The 27,665-nt window shown below is 33.6% G+C and overlaps 1 protein-coding gene across 5 annotated transcripts; it reads right to left on the reverse strand.

Annotated features, from left to right (window-relative positions):
- Positions 1-122: 122 nt before the first annotated feature.
- On the reverse strand, positions 123-27,665 carry LOC134271791 (transcription factor AP-2-epsilon-like). Of its 5 annotated transcripts, none has more exons than XM_062754010.1 (8): positions 27,534-27,665; positions 26,167-26,265; positions 12,365-12,832; positions 7,749-7,809; positions 4,989-5,190; positions 3,843-3,961; positions 1,472-1,616; positions 123-1,353 (listed from the first exon to the last, which is right to left on the reverse strand). In XM_062754010.1, exons 2-8 carry the CDS (start codon positions 26,203-26,205, stop codon positions 1,050-1,052), a joined length of 1,338 nt encoding a protein of 445 aa, XP_062609994.1. In that variant the 5' UTR covers positions 26,206-26,265; positions 27,534-27,665; the 3' UTR covers positions 123-1,049. The 5 variants fall into 5 exon arrangements, with proteins under 5 accessions (XP_062609994.1, XP_062609996.1, XP_062609995.1 ...); XM_062754012.1 differs by lacking the exon at positions 27,534-27,665 and adding an exon at positions 27,179-27,299; XM_062754011.1 differs by lacking the exon at positions 27,534-27,665 and having other exon boundaries at positions 26,167-26,451.

Raw genomic sequence — 27,665 nt, forward strand, 5'->3', positions numbered from 1 at the left:
ATTCATAACCTTAACTTCATTTTCATATTAAATCAATTGGCAAGTGTTCTAAAGCTAAAGCATTGTAATGCCATCTACTGAAATCAATTCCACCATCCAAAATAATTCGCTAAACACAGTCATTTGTAGTTTTGTGTATTTTAATTTATTTTCATGAATTCCTTGACCGCTTGTACAATATGATATTCTTTATATGTACTCCAAACTGGAAAATTCTCTCATTCACACACACTTACACTTGGTTACACATAAACATGTTCCTTCTTCACACAAATTTGGTCTCAAGACAATGGCGGTAAGGAATGCAGTGGTGACGTAGGTGTCATCTGGAATTAATATGTAAATCACACTCACTAACACTCTCTCTTTCTCTCAATAACGAGTATTTCCTCAAAATATTTACACAAAATAATAGCATCAATATTATGTTATAAGTAAACATATACTTCTTGTGAGATTCATTAAAATAAAACAAACAAAAATCAAAAGACTAGAACCAGTAACATAATGCTCATTCATATTGATATAATGCTAAATCTTAAAATAATAAGAGCAGTTCAGTATTGCAGCAGAAATCTTCAGATTCTGAAGTCCACTAAGGTTGATTTAGTCTGTATGTATTTCTTTGTTTTGATTTTTTCTTTCTTTAGAAGTCAGTCAGTAAATTGTCTACTGTGACATAGGTTTCTCACGAAGGAAATAACGTGAACAAAAAACACTGGGTGATAAATCGCTCTTGTTGTGTCCTTCTGTGTCGCTGCTCTCAAGACATGTTTTAGAAAATTTATTGCCCAAAGAACGTTTCCTTTGTTTTAGAAAGACAGATGGATTTCTTATGAAAATCGTTACATCTAATCTTAATCTATATGTATATAAAGTTATGACCCTGATAATTTGAACAAAATGTATGCCTCGTTGGTTCCTTCACTATAAGGGTTGACCAATGGAGGCTCTAGTCAGATAAAACCGATTCCACTGCCAGGAACCAGTCAGCACTTTTGATATAGACTGCGTCCGTCCCGTGTGTCGCCTGCACAAACACACGACAATCATTCTCGTCGGTTTTCATCCTTTTCCGACAGTTTAGGTTTTACACCATTTTCCATCTGCTGGCCCTGCACCTGGGCGGTTCCTGTCGAGTAGGATTTGTCCAATATTTTCAACATTTCATTAAGATAGGCCTGCACGGCCGTCAGAGAAGCCACTACGGCTGGCGATCCAAAACCATGAGTAATTAAACTAAAATGAGTTAAATGTCTCTGAATCCCCGGCTCCAGGATAGGCTGGGGTCTCGTGTTGCCGAGCGGAGAGCGGTCTTGGTTCAACAAGTCCATGAATTCCTTCAGGATTTGTCTGAAACATAAACACGGTATAAGAACAGTCTGCTACATTGTTGGGAATGTTTATTTCCTGATATGACAGTTGAACATTTATTGTCGTAAGATGGTATGTGTGATATTTGGTTGCTTACTTTGTGGCTAAGATCATGTTTTTGCGGGCCATCTGGTCTGTAGGATCACTGCTGTACTGTCTGGCATTGTATTCAGCACACTGGCGAGCAGGGAACTCAGTCTCACAAAGATACCCATAGTCACGGGCAAGACGAACAGACTCACCTACAAATATCAACAACAAACATTTGAACAACACTGTAATATGTTATAAGTTTTATTGTCGTTCAATATTGTTCTTTTTATTGTGTCTTGCTACTCTCATCGATCTAACACATTAAAACATTTTTTGCAATATAGGTTCGTTGTATCGTCGATAAAGTCCTTCAAATATCATTTATGAAAAGGGAAAAATATTACTTTTTATTTGAAAATTTCTCTAAATCTTTAAAAAAGAATCTTTAAAGCACAGGACCATAACGAATTCACTCTGACATTAGGGACTGTCTCCGGATATCCTGCTTACAAGTGAAAGCCAAGAAAAACATCGACACAATATCAAGGAAAATTGTTAGAAAACGCAGAGGACCAAACAGGTGACCTAAAAACTGTGTAACAGGTTTTATATGTAGGTAGAACTGCTGCCCAAGCAATGTGACAGGACTTAGACGCAAGGGTGATTGATGACCACATGACGGTTAATGACTGTTAGGAATTCTGGACTCACTCTCTCTCTCTCTCTCTCTGATTTCATGTACTTGTGTATTCTTATTTGATAACAGTTTTCTTTTCTTCACAAATGAAAGTATTGAAAGGAAATTGATAATATATATCTTATTCCTCAGTTCACCTTTATTACTGATCTCTCCAACGCCTCTATTTATTTTTGTTTAAAAAAGGAATGGAAAAAGAATTCTTTTTAGGATCACAACATATGTTAATCATGTTTTAAGTCGCGTTAGTTTTGTTAGGATTGCGAAGGTAATTTTTTTTGGTAATGAACTTCCTTATTTGAATATTAACGGAGACAGGCAACAACTGAACTTTAAAATTATAAATTTTGACATTTACCTGAATATTGATTTAATGTAAAGGCAATATGAATGTTTCATAGAAAGAGATAATATCAATATTATAAATTTCTATTTGTAGCAAATAAAATAGACGCACACACACACATTCTGCATTTAAAATAGGTGATCGGGCTGAACGAAGTGTTCTCTAAATCCATCATGCATGTCCGCAAATAGGAGCGACTTGTAACTCTCTGTTTTTGGCAAGACTTTTTACAAGGGTCACTAAGTTTGTCTTGTCTAACGGCTTATTCTCTTGAATTAATTTTCACAATATTTCAGGATTTTGCTTGAAAATGGACTAAAAAGTACAATATGCATTCTATTTAGGGACTCATTTAATATTGTTATATTTTGATATTTTATTCAAGAGTAACTTTAATGTGAAATCTTCATTATTTCTATAGAAAGGAATTATCTAACATGTTTATTATTTCAACCCAAAACTGCCAAATATATTTTCTGCTATTCTCAGAGAATAAAGAGAAAGATACCTATAGTTACAATGGAGACAGCATCTAAATATGGATAAAGACCGTAAATTAATGCTTGTTTTATTTTTTACTGAATGATGCTCACTAGAGCTTACAGATGATCGGCGGCTTGGTAAACACAAGGGTGTATCATCTGTTTCCCGAGTAACAGATGAAAGGCCAGTGTTGCCAAATAGCTGCCATCAATTTCATTAGATCATCTCTATATATCATTTGGACAATTTTATGACTTCATGGCTTTATCGATATCCGAGGGGCCAGGCTAGGGACCAAGCTTAACTCAGGTCTGGTTTCTATATATATATTGGAGATTACAATTGTTTGAAATATTAAACTTAGCAGAAATCTGACATATAATATCTCACATTTTATTTTACTTTTATTTATTGTATATAAAAAAAGATACAATAAAAACAACTATTTTTAAAAATCTTTGAATAGTTAGATGTAAGATTCTTGGAATAAAGACCTTAATTTATCCATTAATTTTTCATAAAAAAAATTAAACCGTCAAAGAATTGAAAGGATATATAATCATCATTTTAAAAAATATTTTAAGGTTATCAATCATCTAAAAAACAAGTTTCAATAATTCAGGTACAGTATATTAATTTCACGAAAAACAAAGCTTTAATTAAGCGCATTTTAAACAAAATTGTATTTAAAGAGAATTCATAACGATGCATTAATAAAACTAAAATAGATCAATGCACTTTCAAAAACATTTTTGTCTTCTGAAAACTGCCTCCAGACAACAAGACCAAAATATATTTTGATTTTTATATTCTTCATTGCCTGATTTTTACCTAATTTGATATTTATCTAATGTTAATCGAAAAATTTATTTATATAACGCATGAAAAATTAAAGTTGTGCTCACTTACCCTCTACTAGTGACGTCAGCAGCGTGACGTTGGCCGCCTTCCTGCGCCCGGCTGGAAGACTTAGTCCTATCTTGTCTAATTTGTCTCTGAGCGATCGTCCACCATTTTTGGATTTTGCTCTGCAAAATAAAACAAAAATTACTCTGTTAAGTTATAATACATAAATTTCCTCGTTCTATGTTTTATATACCAAAAATATATTTCATAATGAGTTATTGTTTCAGTAACTTTTAAAAATATTAAAACATTTTTTTTAAAAACTCTATATTTAATCCTTTGATTTCATCGCTCAGAGGGTTTTCAAACAAGGGAAAAAGCCGAAGGGACCTTGCAGACATATAGCGAGGAAGATACAGCGTGCATGAGTACTCCAAGTCCCTAACACTGTAAAGTCAATTTTACAACTAGAGGGCCTATAATTCTATTTTGTACAACCCATGAAAAAGCATTTAGTTCTCAAGTTAATTACAACGGATTAAAAAGATCTCCATCGAACAGTTTTAATCCGGTGTATTAATAAAAAATAAGATCATTAGTAATTCAACTTGTCAAGAGCACTTAAAATTGATTTAAAAGTTTATCCTACGTGAGTGTTTTTCTTCCCTATATCACAGTAAAAAATTTTATACGACATTTTAACGCAAAAGTTTTTATATCAATTTTTAATTTTAAATGGTACATTGTAACAAACGCTAAACTTTCCTATTTTCTCTGTTAAAATTACTGTTCACTAAATATGAAGCCTCTCACTCTGTATATTTTTAGGGTAAATTGTAATAAAAAGTGTTAAGGTTAGCATTGAATTTAACGAACAGGTGACAATATGGAAATCGGTGGGTTATTTAAAGATTAAGATGTGTTCTGAAGATAATTGTTTGTAAATTCCTTCCCTGTTGAAAACGTCATTGTTCCTTATGAATGCGCCATAGCTGAAATTCTAAAAGAAGCTTGAAATGAGGATACATCAGGCTGCAGCTCTCCGCTGCGATAAACACATCGAGGACTCTTAATTGGTAGCGTCTAACCGTCTTTGATGCTATTTGTGAACCCTCCTCCTTCATGAAAAAACAGTAGGAGGACACTTGTCAAAGGAAACGGGGGCAAAAATTTGCATCTGTTATTATACCCACTTTATAAATCGCTTACCTTCGGAGCACCCCGCCCAGTAGTGAAGCGTTGAGGCATTCCGGTGGGGACAATCGTCTCTGAACCTCCGCGACCGTCACCTTGTATTTTGAGGTACTGCTGAGGAGGGACAGTCGGCCGGGTACCGAACAGAAGACATCCCCCGGCGAGGTGATCCCTGAAATCACCAAATCTTTACTGTTGTCATTTTTGGGTCTGATACCTGAAGAAAAAAGTATCAGTTCTTTTATCTATTTCAATCGGTTGATGACGACATTTGGACAATAATAGGGAATAATTTTCCGGTGTAGGTTTATGATAGCATCACTACACCAGAGAAACCGTGAACTATCTGAGGCTGATTGAAACCTTTAACTTAAAGAGTAGGATTCCCAAGCTGCTGTATCTAGAACATTTTGTATGAACATTACAGGGCGCATCCTGGTGTGTAATCTCAGTTTATTAAATAACTGCTCTTAGCTCATTATCTGTGTGTTGAGCAAAGACAGATTTCATCAAACTCCCGAGAAACTGATGAAATTAGGCTCTACCCTTTCCCAAGCAGTTCTTTGTAATATAAACGTAATTGGAGGAAATTTCATTAAGACAACCGCGAATGTTTGTCCGTATTTGGTTAAAAGGAACACATATGAACATCACAACTTGTCACGAGAGAGAGAGAGAGAGAGAGAGAGAGAGAGAGAGATTTCTATGTTCTAATGCACAATTGGACTTGTCTTAAAATCTCAATTAGAAAATTCAAAATCTGCCATCTTAAGGAAAAATATCTGAGAACTACTTGAGTTGAAAGTAAATGTAAAGGTTGTGGGGTTGTTAGCCATTGGATAATAAATGACAGGAAAATGGTGTATAGTGCTTAGAGCAAAGAATTAAAAACATTTCAATTCATTATAGAAGAAATCGAAGGACAATATGTAAGACAGATTCGCTTCTAAGTGTAAGATCGAAATAAATAGCATCTAAGGCATTTAATTCCATATCCCGGCCCATTTCGTACTGGTCGGGGAGAGAGCTGTAGATCTTTATTTACTTTTAAATAGATCGTGAAATGCTACTTTAATTCATCGGTGGGCCTCAACAAAATATTCTGGGAGTTCGTGAAGGTGATATAAAGAATATCCGTGTCATATTGTACTACACAAATTGCCCATGCATATTCGCCTGTCCTCCTGTCTTGAGAGATTTCAATTTCAGTTGTTATTTTAATGTTCAGCTTTGAATTTAATGGTTTTATGTCATTTGCATACTATTTTGCATGAAGCTGGATAATTCATGCTGAATGCTTGTCAGAATTAAGATGTAATATACATCATTATCATGGTCTTTCTTTTCTTTCCTTTCAGGTTTTTTTTCCCTAGTCCTAGATATGATCAACAATTACATCCTTTGCAAATTCAAGTGATAAATACACTGGAATCTAATTTATATGAAAATGTTTTTCTTCCTTTTTTTGAAACTTCAGAACCCAGGTACCGAATACCACCAGCTTTCAGACATCTATCAACCGAAACACCCCATAATGTCTCCGACACACAATGCAAGGTCGAATTAACGACTTAATATTCCTAATGTTAGATGAATTATTCTATGTCGGTCTAGATTTTTTTAATATAGACATTTCTTACCGTTTAATTTTTTTAAAGATTTTTTTCCTTAAATTCTCACAGATTTTGACAATATCATGTGCACTATTAATGCGTTTAATAGGGTGTTTGTGCACTCATTCATGTTAAATTTGTATTTACTTGATATGAATTATGATGACTGTTTATTATGTTTACAAAACAAATATAATAAGTGCTTACATTTATACAGTTATCTCCCCTTTGAGGCAAAGTGGGCGTTGAATGTATGAATGAATTCGGTGCCATTTCAATTCAGGTCATCATAGTATTTGTGTGTATTGTTAAAAAGGTTGTGAATGAATGCACAATGAAAGAGTGACAATGTTGCCTAAAGGAACAATTTCTCTGTCTGAATATACTACTCCAGATTTTACAATGGAAGTGTAACGGTGTACTTTACGCAGACCCTAAGGGCCATTGGTGGTATGGCTTCCGCATAGCAGCATGGAGTCACATGAAATAGTAAACAAACCCGCAAAAAAAGGACTGTCACGGAAAACATACAGTATACTGGATAGAGAAAGAAACGTATTTCCTTCCTTTCTTGTGAAGTATTACTGATCTAAGAAAAGGGTAGGTTATCACAACCAGGCAGTAAAGATAAAAACTAATGTATTCAGAATACCAAATCAAAGGTGTTTTCATGAAAGTTCGGAATAAAACGTTTTACATTATATAGCCTTAGTTCTTTCTTTTACTTTTTTATGCCACTTGGCTTTGCCAGATTTTGAGCCTGTGATTGACGTTTACAATTCTTTCTTTGTTCTCTTGCTCAACAACAAAGATTATTTTTATCCAGCACTAAATTATACCATGTAGAAAATTATTTCTTTTCCTCCTGAAATCTTTAACCACAAAGTGTCTCAGAAAATCTTTCTCGAGATTTCAGAAAACCTTGCAACAACCGTCTACTTAGTCATGTGGAGAAATATCAAAGCAGAGTAACTTCAAGCAATGACAAAAAATTTTATTATTTTTTAAGATAACATATCTTTCTGTTTGATATTAATTATTTCAATTTCGTCATTTTATCTTAAGTAATAGGCTTCAATTATGTTCATATTTTACACAAGATAAAAAATGTCTTTCAAACATTTAAGAAAACCGCCATTTTTTGAAAATGAAAAGTACTCACCCTTTCTTATGACCCCGTTGTGATCGGTAGATATGTAGTTACCGGATTCATCTATTGCCCCCTGAAATTAGAAAACAAACGGACATTAAATAAAACTATTGCAAATAATGTTCATATGATTTACAAAACTATATAACAACATAAAACAAGAAAACCCCTATTCGCTTGTTTTATTGCTTGGTTGTGTTCGATTTAAAAACAAATTCTGTCCCCCGAGAAAAATAAAGATCCAAGTGGCAAGAACTGTGTAGTTCTTAATTCCCTGTTTATCAGGTCGTCGCCAACAGTCAATTAATTAAAGTAAGGAAAAATGAAAGCTGGGCCAAAAAAAGTCTGTTTCTGCCGTTGTCATAGAAACAGTAGGATAAATGTCAGTGGAAATGATGGACGTATTGGGGATGATTTGTCACTGGGGTCGATCTGTACGAGTACCCTATCCATCATGTTGATTCAACATACATAAACACGTGTCTACAGCCAATAAGATTTTTGGTTACTTGTTTTTGTACAAGATATTGCAACATGCAGAAAATATCTGAACATACGTTTTCATTGATTTTTCTTTAAAACCATCCTAATTATCTTTTGAGACAATGGTAGAGTAGATAGTGAATTACATTTTCAAAGGACAAGGGATATTGGAATCCAGACAAAATACCACACCCTCTACCTAAAACCAGAACTGACCCAGCTCTATTATTGTCATGTTTAACTTAATTTAATTTTGTCTTCTGAAATGATATTGATATTAAAAAGTCATAACATTTAATGGCTTTAAATTTTGACTGTCCATGAAAGGAAACTAGAGGAAAATAAATTAGGTCGTTACAGACCATAGTCATTTTTCTCTGTTATGTAAGAACTTAGAAGGTCATGTTGAGATGATAGGTCAAATGTCCATTTAATATCACTGAATCAGGGGACGGTAATGGTACCCATTGTCCGCTTGTGGTTTGAAATTTGAAGCTTTGGTCAGTCTGTTCCTAGCACACATTCAAGACGGGAAAATTTTAAAAGGCAAATTTTATTTTTGTGCTTTAATGCGTTGATAGCGAAAATAAAAGCGTTAATATCTAAAAAAAATTTAAAATGACCCATAAAAAGTTGTACTGTAGTCATATTCTTTGAAAGGGTTAGGGAGTCAGAAAGGGAAACCGTATTATGACGGTAGTTAAGAAATCAGTTTTTCCAATAAGGATTACTTTGTTAGAGAAATAGAAGAAAGGTCCCGGTCAATCAATATGGACCTGACAGAAAATTAGGCCCCTAGGCAGCTCTCTACAAATAAGGTGGTAGCGATGATGGTCAAAGAGTCGACGAACAAAATCTTGGCTAATTTCAAAAGTTCATTCTTTCAAGAGATCTGATTTCGATTATACGTTTGATTACTTTATATTTTTCCACGGTATAGTTCTTAGTTGATGTAGATGTGCTCAGATTCAGACAAGTTTACATATTCATTGATTCATGTACTAATACGCACAAAAAAAATATACATATATATAAATAATTGTAAAAGTACTGTATGTGAATATATACCGGTGCATAAATATAAATACAATTATTGTAAACAAAAAAAATCTTTGAGAACACGGTCCTGAATTTCAAATTTCCTCCCTTTGTCCTATCTATAATTTAAGATTCATCTCTAATTGAACAATACTGTATTTCTAGCCTGGACACAATTTGTATTTTCCCATATTGTCGTGGCGTTAAAGCATCCTAACCTGCTTCCCGCCATTATAAACAGCTGTAGACCAGTAAGCGCCATCTATTATCACCGGTACTTGAAATACTTTTATCACTTCAAACACTTGAAAATAAAATGTAAAAAGAGTAATTTAAACAAATTTTATGGATTAAAATGCTTTCCATCACGCCACGCTATTTGTAGGAGAGCAATGAACAGCCTCTATGCAACATAGTTGTGAAAGCCCTGTTTTGTAGACCGTGGGTTTACAGGATCAAAAGAAGAGAAACTTTTAAAATACCTGCATTTATCTTGCATTTAGAAAACAAGAGAAAAGTAAAAAATTAGTATTAATTTATAAACCAGAATTGGTTGATTTCCGACTGAGAGGGAAGGTCCAAGATGGTATCAAATTTAAAGACTCACAGTTTACTTTTTCTGTTGTTTTGTTTATCTATGATGCATTCGTTTACAATATTAAAATTCGGGACAGAAAACCAAAAAATTTGACAGACTTATCTGAAGAATAAGTAATAGATTCATTCAGGTGGAAAATATATTTTGGGTTGAATTTTATTAAAATTTATTTATGCTATTGCATTAGTATTCCCCAGGTGAAGGAATAGCAAAATTGTATGCAAAAGGATAGAACTTTTTTGACAAAAACTAAAGAGGTCTAAATGTGCAAGCTAGCACAAAAAAGTTATTTGAATTCCCTTTTAACATTTTTTACTTATGTACATGGTTTTCCTTGAGTGACTTAGCAACAGATTAATGCAGGTGCATTCGAGTGTCAAAATATAAATACTTGTTCTTATTTATGTAACACGGCTAAAAATATTCAGTGTTGCAATGAAGCTAGGGGTTTACCTTTTTCTTAGCATAAGCATATATTTGATAACAAAACAGAAAAATTATGGGTAAAAATGTTAAACAAGTATATTTAAAATTTAAAATAAAATATAAATATTGCAGATTTTGTTTCGGTGAACTAGAACACGTCTTTAAAAAATTGCATAAATATACAAAATAGGAGGGAAAAAACTTGTGGTGTAACGAAAGAGAGATGTTTGATGCGCACAGAATGGATAAAAGAGACTTTTATGTGAGAGAGAAAAACACGGGAACTGTACACATGTTACCGACATAAAACTAACTGGTCGTACTATAAGCGTTAAGCAGACCTCTACATAGGTCTATGTGGGGACTTGTGAACAATAATATATTAAGTTACAAATAATATTGTTGGTTGACATCGCTCTGTAAATCTTCTGCTATGGAACTGTCACAGCTTTCCCAACCCGACCCAAATGTTATCAGAGGTTGTCCGTGCGAGGCTCCAAACATTCGGAAGGTTACGGTCATTTGCGTTCTTGACTAAAACGTTTGGTAAAAGGGGCTACGGTCCGCTTGTTCCATACTTAGTGGTACTCGATTAAGACTGTCGAATTTAAAAGGAAATGTCCATTTACGAGTTATCAATGGAGATAGGACAGACTCGGGCAAACAAAATGGCTTAAAAATTACTCCTTAGCATCTTGCATGGGTGGGAATTTTAATTAAAGATCAACATTATAAAAAGAATTTAAACAGACTCTTTGTGAAAGAGTGTACGACTGATTTGTCAATCCGGAAACTGTGCCGAGAGATACCTGTCTCCGGTTTATTATTCTATAGTTGTTACATCACGTAAGGACGCTCTAATGAACAGCATCATCTATTCTGGTAGGGAAAGTGACGGAATTAAAGGACACTATTTAGATCCCTTAAATTGATACCCACCCGACTGAAATGTTATAATATGGCAAAAATTTCAAAGATTTTAGAGCCATCTATTATTTAAAAAAAAAACTATAATCACTTCAAAACTATTTTTATGCATGAATAATAAATTATAAATTGGAAACAAAAGGGGGCTTTTACGCGGTTTTCCTCATAAAAAAATAATTTAGATTAATTAAGAAAATAAATAAAGACATTCTTTTGGAAAAAAAATAAGTGCAATGAAAACATAAAGTTGCAACTATGTTGTATAAATGAATATGCATTATTCCTGTCATCGTGTGGTGCCATAAAAGTTATCCGGAGAAATATAAATTATACATATAAAAAAAATTGTTATTTGAAAGAAATACCATAATACATGTACTGCTTTCAATATGTTAAAAATGTATCTTATAATAAATTCCATTCTCAGTCTCTAATAAATTCAATTCTCAAAGTTCTATTTTCTTTTGATTTTTATATTTGTTTTAATGTATAAATTAAAAATAAATTATTTTCATTTTTTCATATTGGTGTATAACTTAGCTTTCGGAATTCGAGACATATTTTGAACGTAAGATGCCTTGACAATTTATTTTTCAGTGTACTATTAGGACATTTCTCTCTATACATGAAATATAGGTGTAATTGTTTTGCCTCGGGGTAAAAATAATTAATTTACTGAACGTTATACAGGCCATAAAAACATAAATAAAAAAATAAATAATTGTACTTTAAATGATAAATCCAGCATATTTTTGCCAAATTTCTTTTTTTAACCATGTCATTAAAGAAGCGATGCATTGTACAGTTTTCTATCCAATTATTCTCAGAGGAAACCACACAAATTTGATGCTTCATTTTATATCTTCTCGTATCAATAAATTAGCAATTAAATGGCAGATAGAAAGAGAACATTTCATAACAATTTGTAGCATTAAGACTAGCTGAAATATCGAATGTAACTAAACTCCTCTTGACGGTTAACTAATGATAGGGTCGAGGAGATGTACCCCTTCACATAGTATAATTTCCAAACAATTTATGGTCACATCTTTCTTAAATCCAGCGACCACCTCAATCAAGGACTACCCCTTATTGAGTTTTCTAAGTGAGAAAATAATATTAAAACCGTAATAATGAAAACAATGGTTCTCCTTACCTGGTGAATTCCGTCTTCAATTCCCGGCAATCCCGCTGAGGGGTGAATATTTAACAAGTTTGTATTCTGATCACCAAATCCTAATGGGTGTCCCCCGGACATAAGAATATCCGGACGGCGGATCCCACCGTAGTCTGAGTGGGGTGGTGTAAGTCCGGGGTGCATATTATGGAAGGGTTCCTCTTTGTAGCGTAGCACATTTCGTTCCGGGGGGTGAAGTTGATGATAATGCTGCTGGGATTGCTGATGAAAATTACTCAAATGTGAATACGAGTCCGCATTGAAGTGAGGGTGGTGAAAGTCCATTGTTTGTTGGGATGGGAGATTATAAGGAGGGGGGAAATAGGGTGGCTGGAAATCTGAGGTCGGTGTGTGAGAAAGTCGAGGGGCGGGGGGGAAAGACCCCGTGGTGGACACACTGCTGACCAACTGTCCCAAACCGCCATGGCTACTGACATCGCGTCTGTCCTGAAACGAAAAGAAAATTTTTTTATAAAATTATCCCCAAGCATAGACACCTATTTAAAACGATAAAATTTGTCACTGAAAAAAAATACATGTATCCAAAATTTTCATCAAGTGTACGTGATCCTACCGTGTATGCATAAGATTCAGGCATTTTTTTCAGAAGGAAGAAAAAATTAAAGAACAATTAAAAACGATTCCATGGGCTGCATCCGCTGCGATATGAACCAAAGCCGAGTACAAATGAAGTATGAAGGGGGAGGGTTAGTATCGGATTTTTAAGTCACTCCCTTCTTTCTGCCTGGAATTCAATTAGTCACAACCTATCTGCTCTCCTGATACCAGGAATGAATTAACACAACATAAATAAAAGCAAAGCACTCAGTGAAAGAAAACAAAAAAGAACAATTTCTCTTTCCATGTGAATTCCGACTTTCCTTTTTACCGTCTATCGGGGGTGTGTGTTGATGGAACCTGTTCAGTTTATATTGGTAGGTCATTCCGGATAGGATTAATTTCTTAATGAACAAAAATATTCTCTTTTCTAGACTTTACTCTTAATCGGTCGTTTAAATATTTTTAAAGATACAATGAGAACACTTGAAATCTTTTTTAGCCCAAAGAAATTACCAAGACCCCTGCAGTTAATTTTAAATGCAAATAGACCATCAGAACTTTTATCTAAACATGAAAATAAAACTTTCAGGTTAAAAAAAGAAATTATTGTATATGCACCTCTGATTCAGTTAATAATCCATCAAACGCTTCGGGCATTTCCTCCTTACGATAATAGTTCTGAGATTGGTCTAAATCAGTTATAGATCCGCTCCCGTTCACTTTAGCCTGCCCCGTTTCCTCCGCAGTCGCAACGTGCCCCACGGGGCTAACTTGTGCCATACTGGGCCGGCACACTCCTACAATCTATCCCTGGGGGTGAAGTTCGATCCAGTGACTTGTAAATGCTTTTAATGTTCCATTTCAGTGACTTCACAATACCACTGATTAGTGTTCAAGTAGTTTAAATGTCCAACACACGTGTACAAAATTATTACCTAACAAACGATTTTCACTGTTAAAAAAATGATGTTACTTTTTTTTCAAATTGAAATCAGCATGAATAGATAAAACAGCGATTCAAGATTCGCTACGGCACATCTAGCCCAAAGGCATATATCCAAAATAAGTCCAACGATCTACGTATGGAATATTTGGGGCTTGTCAGAGCTGAACACGCTTCGGTGAGAAAACAAGTGGGCGTGTCTAATAGGCGGAGTTAACGGTGCTAATTTGAATAATATGTGATGCGTTTATCATAATGTTTATTCAGTCTTTTATGCATCAGCGTTAAGATACTCCCAGGAGTTTGCAATTCAAAGGGGAAATACTCATACACAATGTTGGTCTTTTATTCACAATTTCTACAATTGACTATTACATTTCCGTTTCCATTAGAAAATTTTTTGGTTTTATTTCGAAGTTACTGCAGTACAGTGCACTTGATATATGATAAGTATTTGTCGGACAGTTAAAAAAAGAACAAGATACAGTAAATAAATCAATATAATTGTTACACATGATTCTGCAGGTAAAACAATGTGTTATGCACCGAAACAAAAAAATCAGGAAAATAAAAGGAATCAGTGATATATTCTCGGTATTCTTTTCTTTGTCTGAATGTATTTAATTGATATAGTGATATGTTATGGAAATTACAAAAAAAAAAAAAATTACTTAGGAGATATATTCTAGTTATTCTTCTCAACGAAGAACTTATTTTTTTATTTTTCTTCTTTAATCAGAGAAAAGAATGTTATTTCAGTGACGTGACTCGATACTTTTACGCAGTAAGATAAATTGATTTTTTAAAGTTTATTTATGTGTCGAATTAACAAAATTATACATTAATTAACATGTCGAATTAACAATTTCTTTGCCTTAAAAACTAGTGGAAGAAAACCTTTGAAAATTGCACGGAGCTGTAAAAACAGAAGTACTTATTCTATTATAGTATGACTGTGAAGTATTTTATGTTTTTGTTTAAACAATGGATTATCGGCACTGTCATTGTTACGTCATATAGCACTGACGAGTAATGCTCCATGTTAATGGTTCAACACCACCAAAGAAAACGTAAAAAACACGCCACACGGTCAGGCTAATTGGATTTACTTGTTTTTAAAAGCCTGTTGTTAAATTCCTTGAATTGTTACACAAACAAGAGTATTTTTTTAATTTACGAAATTTGAAAGAATTTTGTTTCACACCAAGATATTGAGTAAAACACCGTGAGAAAATTAGGGGGAGCATCCTAAAAATTAATCAAGTGTATGTAAACACAAATATTTTTCTATATTAAAATTAATTTCTTCTATTAAATACAAATATAAAAGTGTAAAAGCCATTTGACTGTACTTAAGAAAGTAAGCTAAAACAATGGCCCCTGGACAGGGTCCAAATGATAATTAAAGAATTCATGCATGTATAAATAAAAGGTTGGTAGATCACAGATCACGGGGAGATAACTTTGAAACAATTTCCACCCCGTATCACCGATCGTCATCACCAGCCCAGGGGGAGAAAACCCGAACACAGACCCTTATATCTCTCTCTGATAAAATGCTTTACATATTGTCGATACGTAAGTGCGATTACATCTAAAGCATATAGTCATATTTCTTGAATTACTCTTTCGGAAAAGGAAAAATAATATCAGAAGAATTATAAGCTTAATTGAAGTTGCCTTTCTTGAGTAATGTTGGACCAAAAGGGTGTCGATTATTTTTATAAGTCTAAATAATTTTTTTTCATTTTCTCTGAACAGTACATAAAATTGAAAAAAAGAAATATCTGAAAAGAGTTGTGGACGATATTAGACGCGTAAATAAGATCTCTAAAAACTACTTTGTACCCAAATGCAAGAAACATTTAAATGCAAAAGGACAAAAAAAAAAATAACAAAAATATTCGTAAAGTTTGCTTACACGCAATGAAAAAAAACTCTTTTTTTTGCAAATTACTAAAATATAAAATAAGGAGCAAAGTAAATAAATGAATAAATAAATAAATTCATTAATAATCAAACAAACAAACAAACAAACAAATAAATAAATTTGTCTTGCGCTAATGGGTTTATTACAGCGATTATTGAGATACTTGTCTACAAGTCATTTAGAACAGTTCTTAAGCAAACACTCGAGGCGTTTAGATTGTAGTTTAAATCTTAAATATTACTATCAAAAATCAATGTTCAAAGATCCAATTGAGAATCATTAAAATCCTTAAAGAATTGACTTCGTCTTTTTTTTTTACACCTTGGTCCAAGAAATTTATGTAACTTGAAATAGAAAAAGATCATTGTTTAGTCTTTTAGGATTACAATATTTGAATTTGAGATTAAATTCAATAAAGGGCAGAATAAGAAGATTTGCAGTCGTTTTATTTCTTCAGACTTTCTCTTTTGAAGTAGGTATCAACGTTGAATAAAGTCTCTTCATTTTTAAAATGGTTTTCTTTAGCTTTTGCAGTTGTTGCGGTGTTGAAGTGGGGGATCAACACTGCTTGGAACAATAGGTCTTACACCGACTCAGACTGGACGGCGCTAGGTATAGAAAACATACAACAGGGCTACTGGACTCTCAGTACATTCTGCTGTATCCCGCACTGGCTTAAAAACAACTATTCTTACAATGTTGTCATTCAAAATCAGGATCAGACTATTAAAAAGTATTAAGAAAATATCCACTAAATGGCAAGAGAAGTTGCATTGAAGTATTTGGGGATATGGTGAATTGGTATATAGGATTACTAGTACATAGACAGATAGTGGTAACAAGTCCAGACCACATCAAGGTCAAGTATCAATAGAACTCCGCGGGAAGTCGTCTGATCACAAGCACTGGTCCAAAATTTAACGACCATCTCTTAGACTTGTATTGATGGCATGAAAGAGAGTGAAAGGGGTAGAGAGTTAAAAACACATTTTTAAGAAGGAAGCATGACTTTGAAAATTGATGTCATCGCATTGGGGAAAAAAATTCACAAAGCAGTAAGTCTGTATCAAATATGGAGAGAACAAACAGTCATCAAGCAAAAAAGCCAATAGAAACAAATACAAATTAATTTCGAGCAGACCAAAGGACTCTAAAACATAAGAGGTGGAATCAGGTGCCATGAAGGAGTGAGCATCCCCTGTGGACTGGCCACTTCAGTCATCATGATTGGCCTAACAGAAAAATTTCGTAGACAACCCAGGGTATAGTAAATAATGGTCTAACCATTAATGTATTTGCTGATTAGATCAGTCTTTTTTATCAATCATATAATTTGCGAAATGTTGAGTTTCAACTGTTTATATTCTTGTTTCATCAAATCTTAAATCGTACAAAACAATTTGAGAAAGTTAAGTTTCATAGCCCAACTACTTTTGCTATTTGCACTGAACATCACTTCTCTGACTAATCCCTGTCCATTTAAATTAATAAGACCAAAAAATAATTAACTTTGTTGTTTTTCGCATTGTTTGAAGATCTCAAACAAAATATCTCTTAACAAATGACCTGGTGAGTCTAATAATCTCATCATTGTAATTTATTTGTTTTGATATATCAGATGACGTCAGATTAATTAGACTCTGCGAGTCGTCGGTCCTGACATCTGCCATATTATTTACGGATGAAGCATTGAAACTATAGATAACAAAATGCAGGTGGGTAAGATGAAAAGATTCCGGCGTTCAGAAAAGGTGAAGATGATGACATGAAACCTTACAACGCCCAGCGCTATTCGGTAGATAACAAATTACATATCTGTGTAAGAGAATAGTCCTATTCATCCCGGACACTTTCAAAGTCTTGTCAATGAGGTGGTGTTCTCGCCAGTCAGTGAAAAATAGTCCGTCAACTCTCACGAAATCATATGACAAAGAAAACATTAAAAACACACAAAACAAGGTATAAAACTTCAAAAGATCCAAAATAAAGTCTTTTTTATTGAAGATATGATGCACCAATTCTATTTTGGTAGATGCATCTATTTATGGCGGTGGTCTGCAAATGCATTTCTGGAGTAAATATTTCAATATATGACGAATAGCAACGAAGAATGAAGATTCAAGATTATCAAATTTTCCTATCTTATTTCAAAAGGTTATGCTTTCGCAAGGTTAGTTTGGGGCGAGAAAAAAATCTTTTGAAGAGCATACCAACACAAAGCCAATTCATGACGTATCGCGAAGAGCGTGAAGTAGCACAGTCATTGCGATCGAATTAAACCCCCCCAAATCAGGGTGAACCGAAGCTGTGAAAACCGAGATGATCGAACAACCGTATAATTTGGCACTTTTTTCTAATTTAACACTATTCTATCTACAACGCCGTCTTAAACGTTGTATCTCATTTTGTATTCTTTACGCTTTGGAAGTTGTTTGCAAAAGATGATTTGAATATGAAAATAGCAAAGTTGATGAAATTTTACACTTTTCCCTTGATGACAGGAACTCACATCGAGACGATGTCATAGGTAATTTGTAGTTACTGTCTGCGATAGTTCGGGCAAAAATAAGAACGAGCAATCAATTCACATTTCAATGTTTTGAAGTAAGACGGCATTCTATACAATCAAGCTCATATTTCTATTTGGCAAAGAAATATTACAAGGAGAGAAACAAAACGTTCTTTTTATACCATAAAATGTTTTATACATTAAATTTATTAAATAAAAATTATATCATAGGTTGCTTTTCTAGTTGATGGTTTGCACAAATACAAAATAATCTAAAGGATTAGCAATAAGAAATCAAGGTATTGATATGTGTTTAGAGACCTAATTCTTTCTTTATGTACATGAAGTTACTTAATTATTCAGCAGCTGATGTTGGGTGGATAAAACAATGAATGATTGGCAGATGTCAGTAAAGGAAATTGACATCACCCACAATTCCCGCCGCGGGCATTCAGCTTCCGCTCTCTTCACGCGTTAGAGGTATCCAGTCATTGCTACGTAATGTTACTGACTATCCTATGAGAAAAATCCAGAAAGATTTGTAATAATAATGTAGCTGTTTATTAGTACCTGGTTTACGTAGATAATTCATAAAAATGTACTTGGTGTAAGGGAAAAATAAATTACGTCCATGACATGATTTTTACAAAGAAAAAGGTGACCATAACGGACCGTGTTCGATTTTAAACAATGTACAGTCAATTCTCGAATTATCGCCATTCGATTCATCGCCATTTTCGCAATACCGCCATGATTTCCCCAGAACGTTTTTCCTGCTATATAAAATACGCCAAATTCGCATACCGCCATCCGCCACCCTGTTTTCATAACAAACGTCCATTTTTAAGTGTCAATTATCTCGATAATACCGCCACAGCGTGTGGTCATGAAGCGCGGCTAATTGGTTGTGACGCTATCCCTGTTGTAAAGCATGTAAAAGAAAGGTGATGCAATTAAGTAATTAAACAAGAATTAATAAACAATAATTTTAACATGAACTGTTATAATAATTTTGATTTCTGTTTATTAAAAATCATTTAGTCACGGCTTCGCCACGAAAGCGATAGTTGAAAAATAAACAGTGAATTTATTGAAGAATTCATTTTAGCAGATATATCACGAATTCACAGACGTGCAGATTTACAAATACACATGTACTTGTCTTTATTTCATAACTGCACATTTTGTTTTAGCGAAATTATACATAAAAAATTACTTGAAGTATTAATTTTTAAATTTAGAAATATAATTTTATATACATGTTCATGTAATAATAAGAATAGAAACGCTAAATGGTATTTCTAAGAACGGTAACTCTACTTCTTGTTTCCTAAAAATGGGAAATTCAATTCATCGCCAAATTCGTTATACCGCCATGATTTCTAAATTACAAAAGGTGGCGGTTTATCGAGAATTAACTGTACAAAGCTACAAATCTGCGTAAAATAGAGATTTCGTAAATTCCAGAGGTGGGATCAGGTACCTAGTGGGAAAAAACATACAACTGTTGAAAATAAGCGTTTCCGGATTGCTTTGCACCAGAGAAAACCCCTCTAACCGCTTTCTCTGTACAATACGATACTCTAACACATATATAATCCACTAGCCAACGGACACTGTTAATCCTAATTAGTAATAATTGTTTACAAAATATACTTCATAAGCACACGCCTAAGGTAACCAGCCGAAGACATCAGTTAAGACCCACTGTGGTCCTGAATCCCCGGGGGTAGAATCAAGTGACCTTAAAACACTTGACCATATACAACTTCTGATAGCCATTGGTCTGTGGTTTATGAGGTGGACAATAAGCATTTGCTCAATCTTGAACTAAATAATTTAGATTCTGCTAGAGGTTCAGAGTAGGTGTTCAGATCGAAGACATAGCTCGAAGACACTTTACCGTTTTGATCGACTTGCATGTCTTTTAGTTTGCATCATCATTTATATGCACAAAAAGTGGCATTTCTTTACACGTTTTCTAGCAATTCTTGAGACATCACCAAAGAACTGTCTCTTAACTAAAAAATTCTGATAAAACATCTGTTTGGAAAAACAATAAAGCTGTACGGTATATAACTTCATAACCGAAGATAAATGTAGGACACTTGGCAAGATTTAGAGGTTATGCCAAAGTCTCCACAGAAAAATGGACCATTAGCGTAACCTTTGAGTGGACGAGGAACGTGAATCAGACGGGTTCGGAAAACAACACCTTAAATGTAATGCAGATGACCACATCGCAACTAAATGACAAATATACATGAAAAATGACATCAAGGCCGACCGCTAAACGTCGTCCATCACCGCAAGGATGCGGACAAATTTTGACCAAATTTGGGAACAAGGTGAGGGCAGGTAATTCTTCATAGTTCCTGCTGTCATCTGGCTTGACCATCGTTATAAATATCCAGGGAGGGTTTGTGGACCCGAGACGTGTTAGTTACACCGCCAGGATGTGTGTGAGCGGTGATAATTAATATTCAGACAAGCAAAAAGTATTATATCCTCATTAATCTTAAATCTGACACGAGGCTCTACGATCTCCAAGCATGCTGGACAATTTGTTCTCAAATAAGAAGCATCAGCAAAAATTATTATCATAAAACTAATATTTAGACTTAAAAAAAAGATTTCGTCTATACATGTAGTATTTTATTATTATTTTGTTTGAAAGTATCCTAATTTTATTTCCTTGAGATAAAACCATTATATGTTTTAAAAAGAATATTCTCCAACTTTTGACTGGAAAGATCATAAAGAACCTGCTTACATTCTGAACAAGATGTCATTTGAATATGCAATATTATGGTCTCCATGTATACATGGTTATAACAGGAATAATTGTCCTCTGAAATTCCTAAAACTATATTGAACACAATTTTAAGATATGCTTTGATTCTTTCAAGAGACTGTCTTAATAAATATTGCATATTATTTTTAAAAAAAAATCAAAATTGTATGAATTTAATGATTTTGAACTCGTTGGTTTTCGAAACTTTTGGCAGATAATTCGGAAATAAATCTCTTGATCCTAATTTTATTTACCGGAAGTATCTATACCATCTTTGCACCGGCCTGACTCGGAGCGCGGCGGAAACAGCTGGGTGTTTTATACTGTTTGCATCGATCAGTCTTTCTCTCACTGACGTATATGTCAATAATTTTGCTAAATGATAAACGTGGTCTTTTGCAATCAGCGAACGAACCTCCATTTTTATGAGATTTATTTTTTGTTTCTGCGGAATTTTTAACCATTTTTCTGGTCAATATTCGTTAGCATAATTTTTCACAGAGACAAAAGACACGATCAATTAATGAGCATTCATTACTTTAATTTTATGCAGTTTTATGAAGTGATTTGCTAGTATTGTTAAGATTATACAATGATGTAGCACTATCTGATGCTACAATTATTTACTATGACGGTCTATTTCATACAACTTTGAATCGTTCGAAATATTAAAAAAAAAATCAGAAAAATATCCACCGAGCGTTTGATAAAAAGAATCAAATGGCAAATAAAAAAATAGAATACAACTAAAATATTCACAAATGTTTCTTGTTGGAGAAATGCATTGAAAAAAAAAAGCCAAGCAGGCGTATTTGCCCCGATTAAGCGTTACATATTCTTCAAAATCAAATTAGGATCATGATTTTGGTAATTAGCTTCTTACGGTCACGTTTCTGTTCTTTTGAATCTTTTTAGCGACTTTTACGTGGCCTTATAACTAGCGTGACATGCAAAATTAAATGGACCAAACCAGCAACACGGAGACATAGCGATTGAGAAGTTGGATGAGAATTTTAATGTCGTTCGTTTGTCTCTAATCTTTTATATCCTATAATTTACAGAAAAGGTAGCATTTAATATGTAATATCTGAGAAAATTCTCCTTCTGTTTATGACAATTTGATTTCACAAAGATAAACCGGCGTTCGGTTTGCCACGTTCCGTCGCTGGTGCAGCCATACATTAGGGTAGTGGCGCACCGGTTTTTCTAGGATAAGACGCATCCCCGATCAGTCATCAAAACGGATAGCCGCGTAATAAAAATCTGTTACCTTCAAAATTAGTCCAGGTAAAAAGCTTTGCTGTTCCTGACATGACAAATTTACTTTTTTTTTTAAAACAGCTAAATTAAAAGCTTTTTTTACATAGTGTTAAGGCAGTTAGTTTAATGGATATTTATTTATACATCGGCAAATGAATTTTAATTAAAACAAAAAAGGTTTTGTCATTGTTTGAACATATTTTATTGACAAATAATTAATAAGATCGGAAACACGTTCTATTAACTTAAGTTCCTTTCTTTTAAATAAAACTAAATAATTTTTTAAAAGGTTTATAACAGATATAATAACGAAGTCATTGCTAAAAGTACATGCTCTTTGATTTAATTATTAAATGAAGTAATTGCTTTTTGTCGGTATTTTATTTATTTATTTATTTATTTATTTATTTATTTATTTATTTATTTATTTATGTGAAAATGAATTTACATGCACGATCTGGGGAAAATTGACATAGAGAATTGCAATTAGATATGACATTCTATCAACAATATTTCAATGCTATACTTCTAATGAAATTGTAAGAATAAAAAAAAAACCTCTCGTATTTATAAAATTGTTAAATGTTTTCTTGACTACTTAAATCTATTAATATTTTCATTTGATTTAATAACGATTCATCTTTCTTGATTTCGGACGATTTAAACAAAATATAAATAATTCAAACAATATTGAAATATCATATAGGAAACATATTTAAAGCCCAATTCAGAAACAAAAATAACTTTGGGCATCAGAGACAAGATCTGTCAACAAAACTTAACAAATAGTCAACAAAAGTGAAAATTGATCTGGCTTATTTACAATGAAAATTAAACCATCAATACAACACAGATATAGCCCGTGTGTAGATGGCCCCAGGAAAATTCAGCCCTCTTGTCAACAGTTTACAAACCATATTGATTTATCAAGTCATTACACTAGCATTTTAGTCAACTAGTAGCTCTTTTATTCAATTGACAGAGAAATGAAACGATGGATTGTAGAAAAATTACGTTAATAAACTACAAAATACGTGATAGGATGAAAAAGATGGCATTAAGATAAAGACTAGCGCGGGTAACTGTTGGTTTTGACTTGTTTCGCTTTAGGTGTCTATTAATGACCGGGTTAAGCTGATCAGATACAAGGCCCATTCCTGTCTTAGCTTCGGTTCCGTTGCATGTTTGATGGTTCGATCGCAGAATTTATCGTGATGCCATTGACGAGGGCTTCTTTTCATGTCCCTCTTTATCAACTGTATTATATAATTTTGAAATAAAATAATTATTAGGCATTCCCGTAGAAAATTAAGATAGTTTCCACTGAAATAAAATCAGGATAATTGCCGTTAAATGATTGCTAAACCGTTTCAAAAAATGTTCTATATTTGGCATAAATAATGGCGAACTCTTCTTTTGGTGTCTATGTATAGCTCCTTTTGTTTAAAGTAAAAGTACACAGATTTCACAGAAGTTGCTCACTCAGTCGAGATTTTAGTATCTCTCTGATGACTATGAGCGAAAACACATGTATTACACGATCAGCGATAGCCATCTTAGAAGTCTTTAAGAACACAAGGTACAACCATCTGTTGAGTTTCAAAATTTGGATTGTCCATTCAAAAACCTTGTTACTGCAGGGTATGAAGTGACAAGGTCATCGTTACACGTGTCATAATTGGTTGTAAACTGACAGAATTATATAGTATGTCCTCATCACAAAGACAGAGTGATCAGTAATGGTGACAAAGGTAACTGTTTTACCAGTATCTAATACACATAGGGAGATGGACAAGATCACCCTAATAACGACAAGACCTACAGCAACCAAAAAAAAAAAACAAAAAAAAAAAAAAAAAAAAAAAAAAAACAAAACAAAAAAAAAAAACAACTAGTATTCTAATATCTAAAATAAATGTTCTAAGGATTGAAATTATATATTTTCCAAAAAGATAATTTATGTTTTAGAAAAAAGAAAAAAAAATATGGTTGAACGGCAGAAAGTAATTTTCTTTTCTTGAAAATAAAATAAATTCTCTTGGTTAAACTGTAACAAAAGAGGCAAAAATAAGAATTGTGGTACCTTCTAATTTTTTTTGATAAAAAATTAGAAAACAAAGATGATGTTTTCGAAGAGTTACCAAATAATAAAGTTCTGTTGCTCGTTGCGACATGTTAATATTTGGCCTTGCTGCAGCATACTTTCTTAATTATTTAGACTTTATGAAGTCGCCTAATTAATGAAGATACACGTCAGTATGACAACAAAGGTCGAGGATCCTTTGTTCTACGATTCTGTGATTCTAATTCTCTTGTTGAACCGAGCGATCAATCATATCCTTTTTTGCGGGTTTCGCTGATTTAAGAATATTAAATTTTCAAGTGCAAGCAATTGAATTAGAATTTCTTTAATTAACTTTGTATTTGTTTCCATGCACCTAAATCTGTGGTGGGTGTATTAAAACTAGAAACATATAGTTTATATAATAGAAGGTTGATAACCTCTGGACAAATATAAAACGACGACGAAATGATGTAAAAGAATTATTATGAATTATTTATTTATTCGGAAATATACAGGAAATACATATTTACTATTACATATTCACATACCATAGAAAACAAATATTTATATCCCTAAAAATAAATAAATATCCTATAAAGCACGGTTTAGTGATAATCATACTTTAAATCCCGAGAAAGGAAAACCTCTCCAAAGTATCTTGTCCGGAGTAAAAATGAAAAAAATTCTTTTATTCAAATATTTACATTCTGGATAACAAATTGTTGAAAATCACAGGTCGAGAGATTTTTGAAATTGAAGACTAGCCTTACCCTATCAATTTTGTTTTTGTTCAGCTGAAGTGCTTGAGCATTGAGTGATCCTGAGTGATACAACATGAATCTGGTTAAACATTATCTTTTCAATATCGTTCTTTATTACTGTTTGAATAAGGAATTTTGTATCATTGAAAAATGGCTAATCTCTTCGTCGACAATTTAGAAAAACATAAACAAAAGTTCGGCGCGAAATATTTCCACGGGCTATATGTAGAAAATCGTTTAAAATAGCAAAGTTAATACCTTAAATAAAAAGATTGTTCATGGTCCTGACAGTCTTCTAAGATAATCCTGATTCGTAACATGTACAGATTTTCACACCGTAGCAGACACCCCAAGACCGCAAAAACGTGTATTCTCTCTTTAGGAGGAATTTGGAATCATTTAAAGGTCATCCGTCATAGTTTTCCTTCTTGCTAAAAGGTCTATATACTTTACCCAAAATGTATGCTTTTATTATCATTTTTTCTGGGGGGATCGCGCATATGTAAAATATTAAGACAGTATCATATTATAGTACAATCACATTGCTTTAGGTCACGTAATAGAGAAGATGTGTCGTGATTTAACTTTCCATTGGTTATTTAATCTCGAATATTATACGAGATCTCTTGATCGCATTAAAAGATGACCTATAGGCAAGAGGAAATTTTCAACATACATTTCATGTTGTACGTTGGTTGATTATTGTGGCTGCCTTTGCTGGTAATCTTCTAACACATTTATTGATCTTGGAAATTAAACATGCGTATGCATCAGAAAAGTTTTCTACCAATACATAAAATTAAAGAAAAGCCTTCAAGACATTTGTTTGCCCATGTCATATTTTTCAAATTTAAAACAAAATTGTGTTAATATTTTAAAGCTTTCATCATATTAAGTTGAGTTGTCAACATGTACAACATAACCCGATAAAGGTGAGAAAACTAAAAACACTACATACCTGCCACGGGGAATTGGACTCGATGGCCAAAAATGACATCTTTTTCTGTCTCCCTCAAGTAACTCTTCACAACTCTTGCTAACCGTTCCTCGAGGTGCACTGAAAAGGCCAATCAATGGATAAACTTAGACCCTGAGAAACAGTTGGGCATAGGAACGTTCATCTAGATGCGGTTATATGCAGACGCTTGAAGCAAAAATTGTCTCTGGTAGTGTGACAACAATTTCTGTGTTAAGTTTGAAACTGAACAAGACAGCCTGCAGAAAATGCTCCTAAAACCCAAAAGCTGTATTGTTTAAACTAACCCAAAGCATATATCTAAACTTCGTTATCACCATTAATTGAATGTGATTATAATTCAAATTTTATTTTTTGCTCCCTCTCCCTGGCTCGCGCTGATTGGTTGAACGGGTATTTCTCGCATAATGTGGGTGTCACCAATTCATTCAGGTTCATGTATAAATATCTTCGCAATGCATAATAAATCTTTCTCCCGTAAAAACCAAAGCGTTCACTCAGCCGTCGCAATTTGCTACGCGATTAGTTTTAACTAACATGGTTCATACATTAATACACAAGTATTAATGCGTTTGACCAACCCAAGGTATAATACTTACATACCAAAGTAATTGTGCTAATTTGCCTTTTACAACTCTTCATCAGTTTGTCTCCCCCCAAAAATTTAAAAATAAATAAAATAGAATCTATCAAACACCGAGGAAAGAATTCTAAGTCTTATAAAAAGAACTATTTAACGGCCGAATTCCTCCTTTCAATTCAATTGAATTGCTTTAATGGACGAGCTGTCTTTAAAAACGCTGTAAGTTTGTTTTCCCCTCAAATTACCAAATGATAACAGTAGAATTTTCCTGCCTCCTGTTGTCTGCTACAGAGAGAGGGATTATTATAGGTATGAGGCGGCTCAGCTGATACACCGAGAAAGCAGATATTTCTGCCTCCCTGCACAGGAGCTGGACTCTTGTCACACCAGAAAAGAAAGCACGACTCTCACCTGACATCGCTCCGATGACATTTTATAATTCCAGAAATGTAATTAGAAACGAAAATGGTAATTAGGAATTTCAAGAATACGTCCACCATGAAATGTACATCCAAAATTGTATGAAATATGATCGAAATACAAATGTTTGCAAAAGTCAAACTAGTCAGAATTGCCATCTGACAAGAATTCCGAATCTTAATTGAAATCTGGACAGTATGTTTCAAATCCAGAACCATTCTCAAAAGAAAGCAGATTCTCCGCCTTTCTTTCATGCCAAATAAGCAATGAAGTTGGTCTTTCTTCTCTCAGCTATAGACTGGCAATAAATTGTTTAAAAAGAAAAACGATTAGAAAACGATTTTACCTTATGGGGAAAACTTTGCGGAATCACACCTTTGTCTCTGCAGGCCCGGGGCACGTGCGGGCTTCTCGTCTGATTTTGCAAACAGTGGGAGCCGTAGGGAGCGAATCTTGTTTGTATATTTTTGGGCTGGGC

This window comes from Saccostrea cucullata, unplaced genomic scaffold (assembly GCF_032062105.1).
Source record: "Saccostrea cucullata isolate Sc308-1 unplaced genomic scaffold, CSIRO_AGI_Scuc_v1 ctg263, whole genome shotgun sequence".
Classification (NCBI taxonomy): Eukaryota; Metazoa; Mollusca; class Bivalvia; order Ostreida; family Ostreidae; genus Saccostrea; species Saccostrea cuccullata.

Bases quoted from the DNA above. Each gene is read 5' to 3' on its own strand.
- LOC134271791 (XM_062754009.1), bottom strand. From the start codon at position 13,726: ATGGCACAAGTTAGCCCCGTGGGGCACGTTGCGACTGCGGAGGAAACG. The intron at 12,833-13,564 runs GTGCATATACAA...TTTTCGTTTCAG, and splicing joins GATTATTAACTGAATCAGAG to GACAGACGCGATGTCAGTAG. The intron at 3,962-4,988 runs GTAAGCGATTTA...TTTATTTTGCAG, and splicing joins CTGGGCGGGGTGCTCCGAAG to AGCAAAATCCAAAAATGGTG.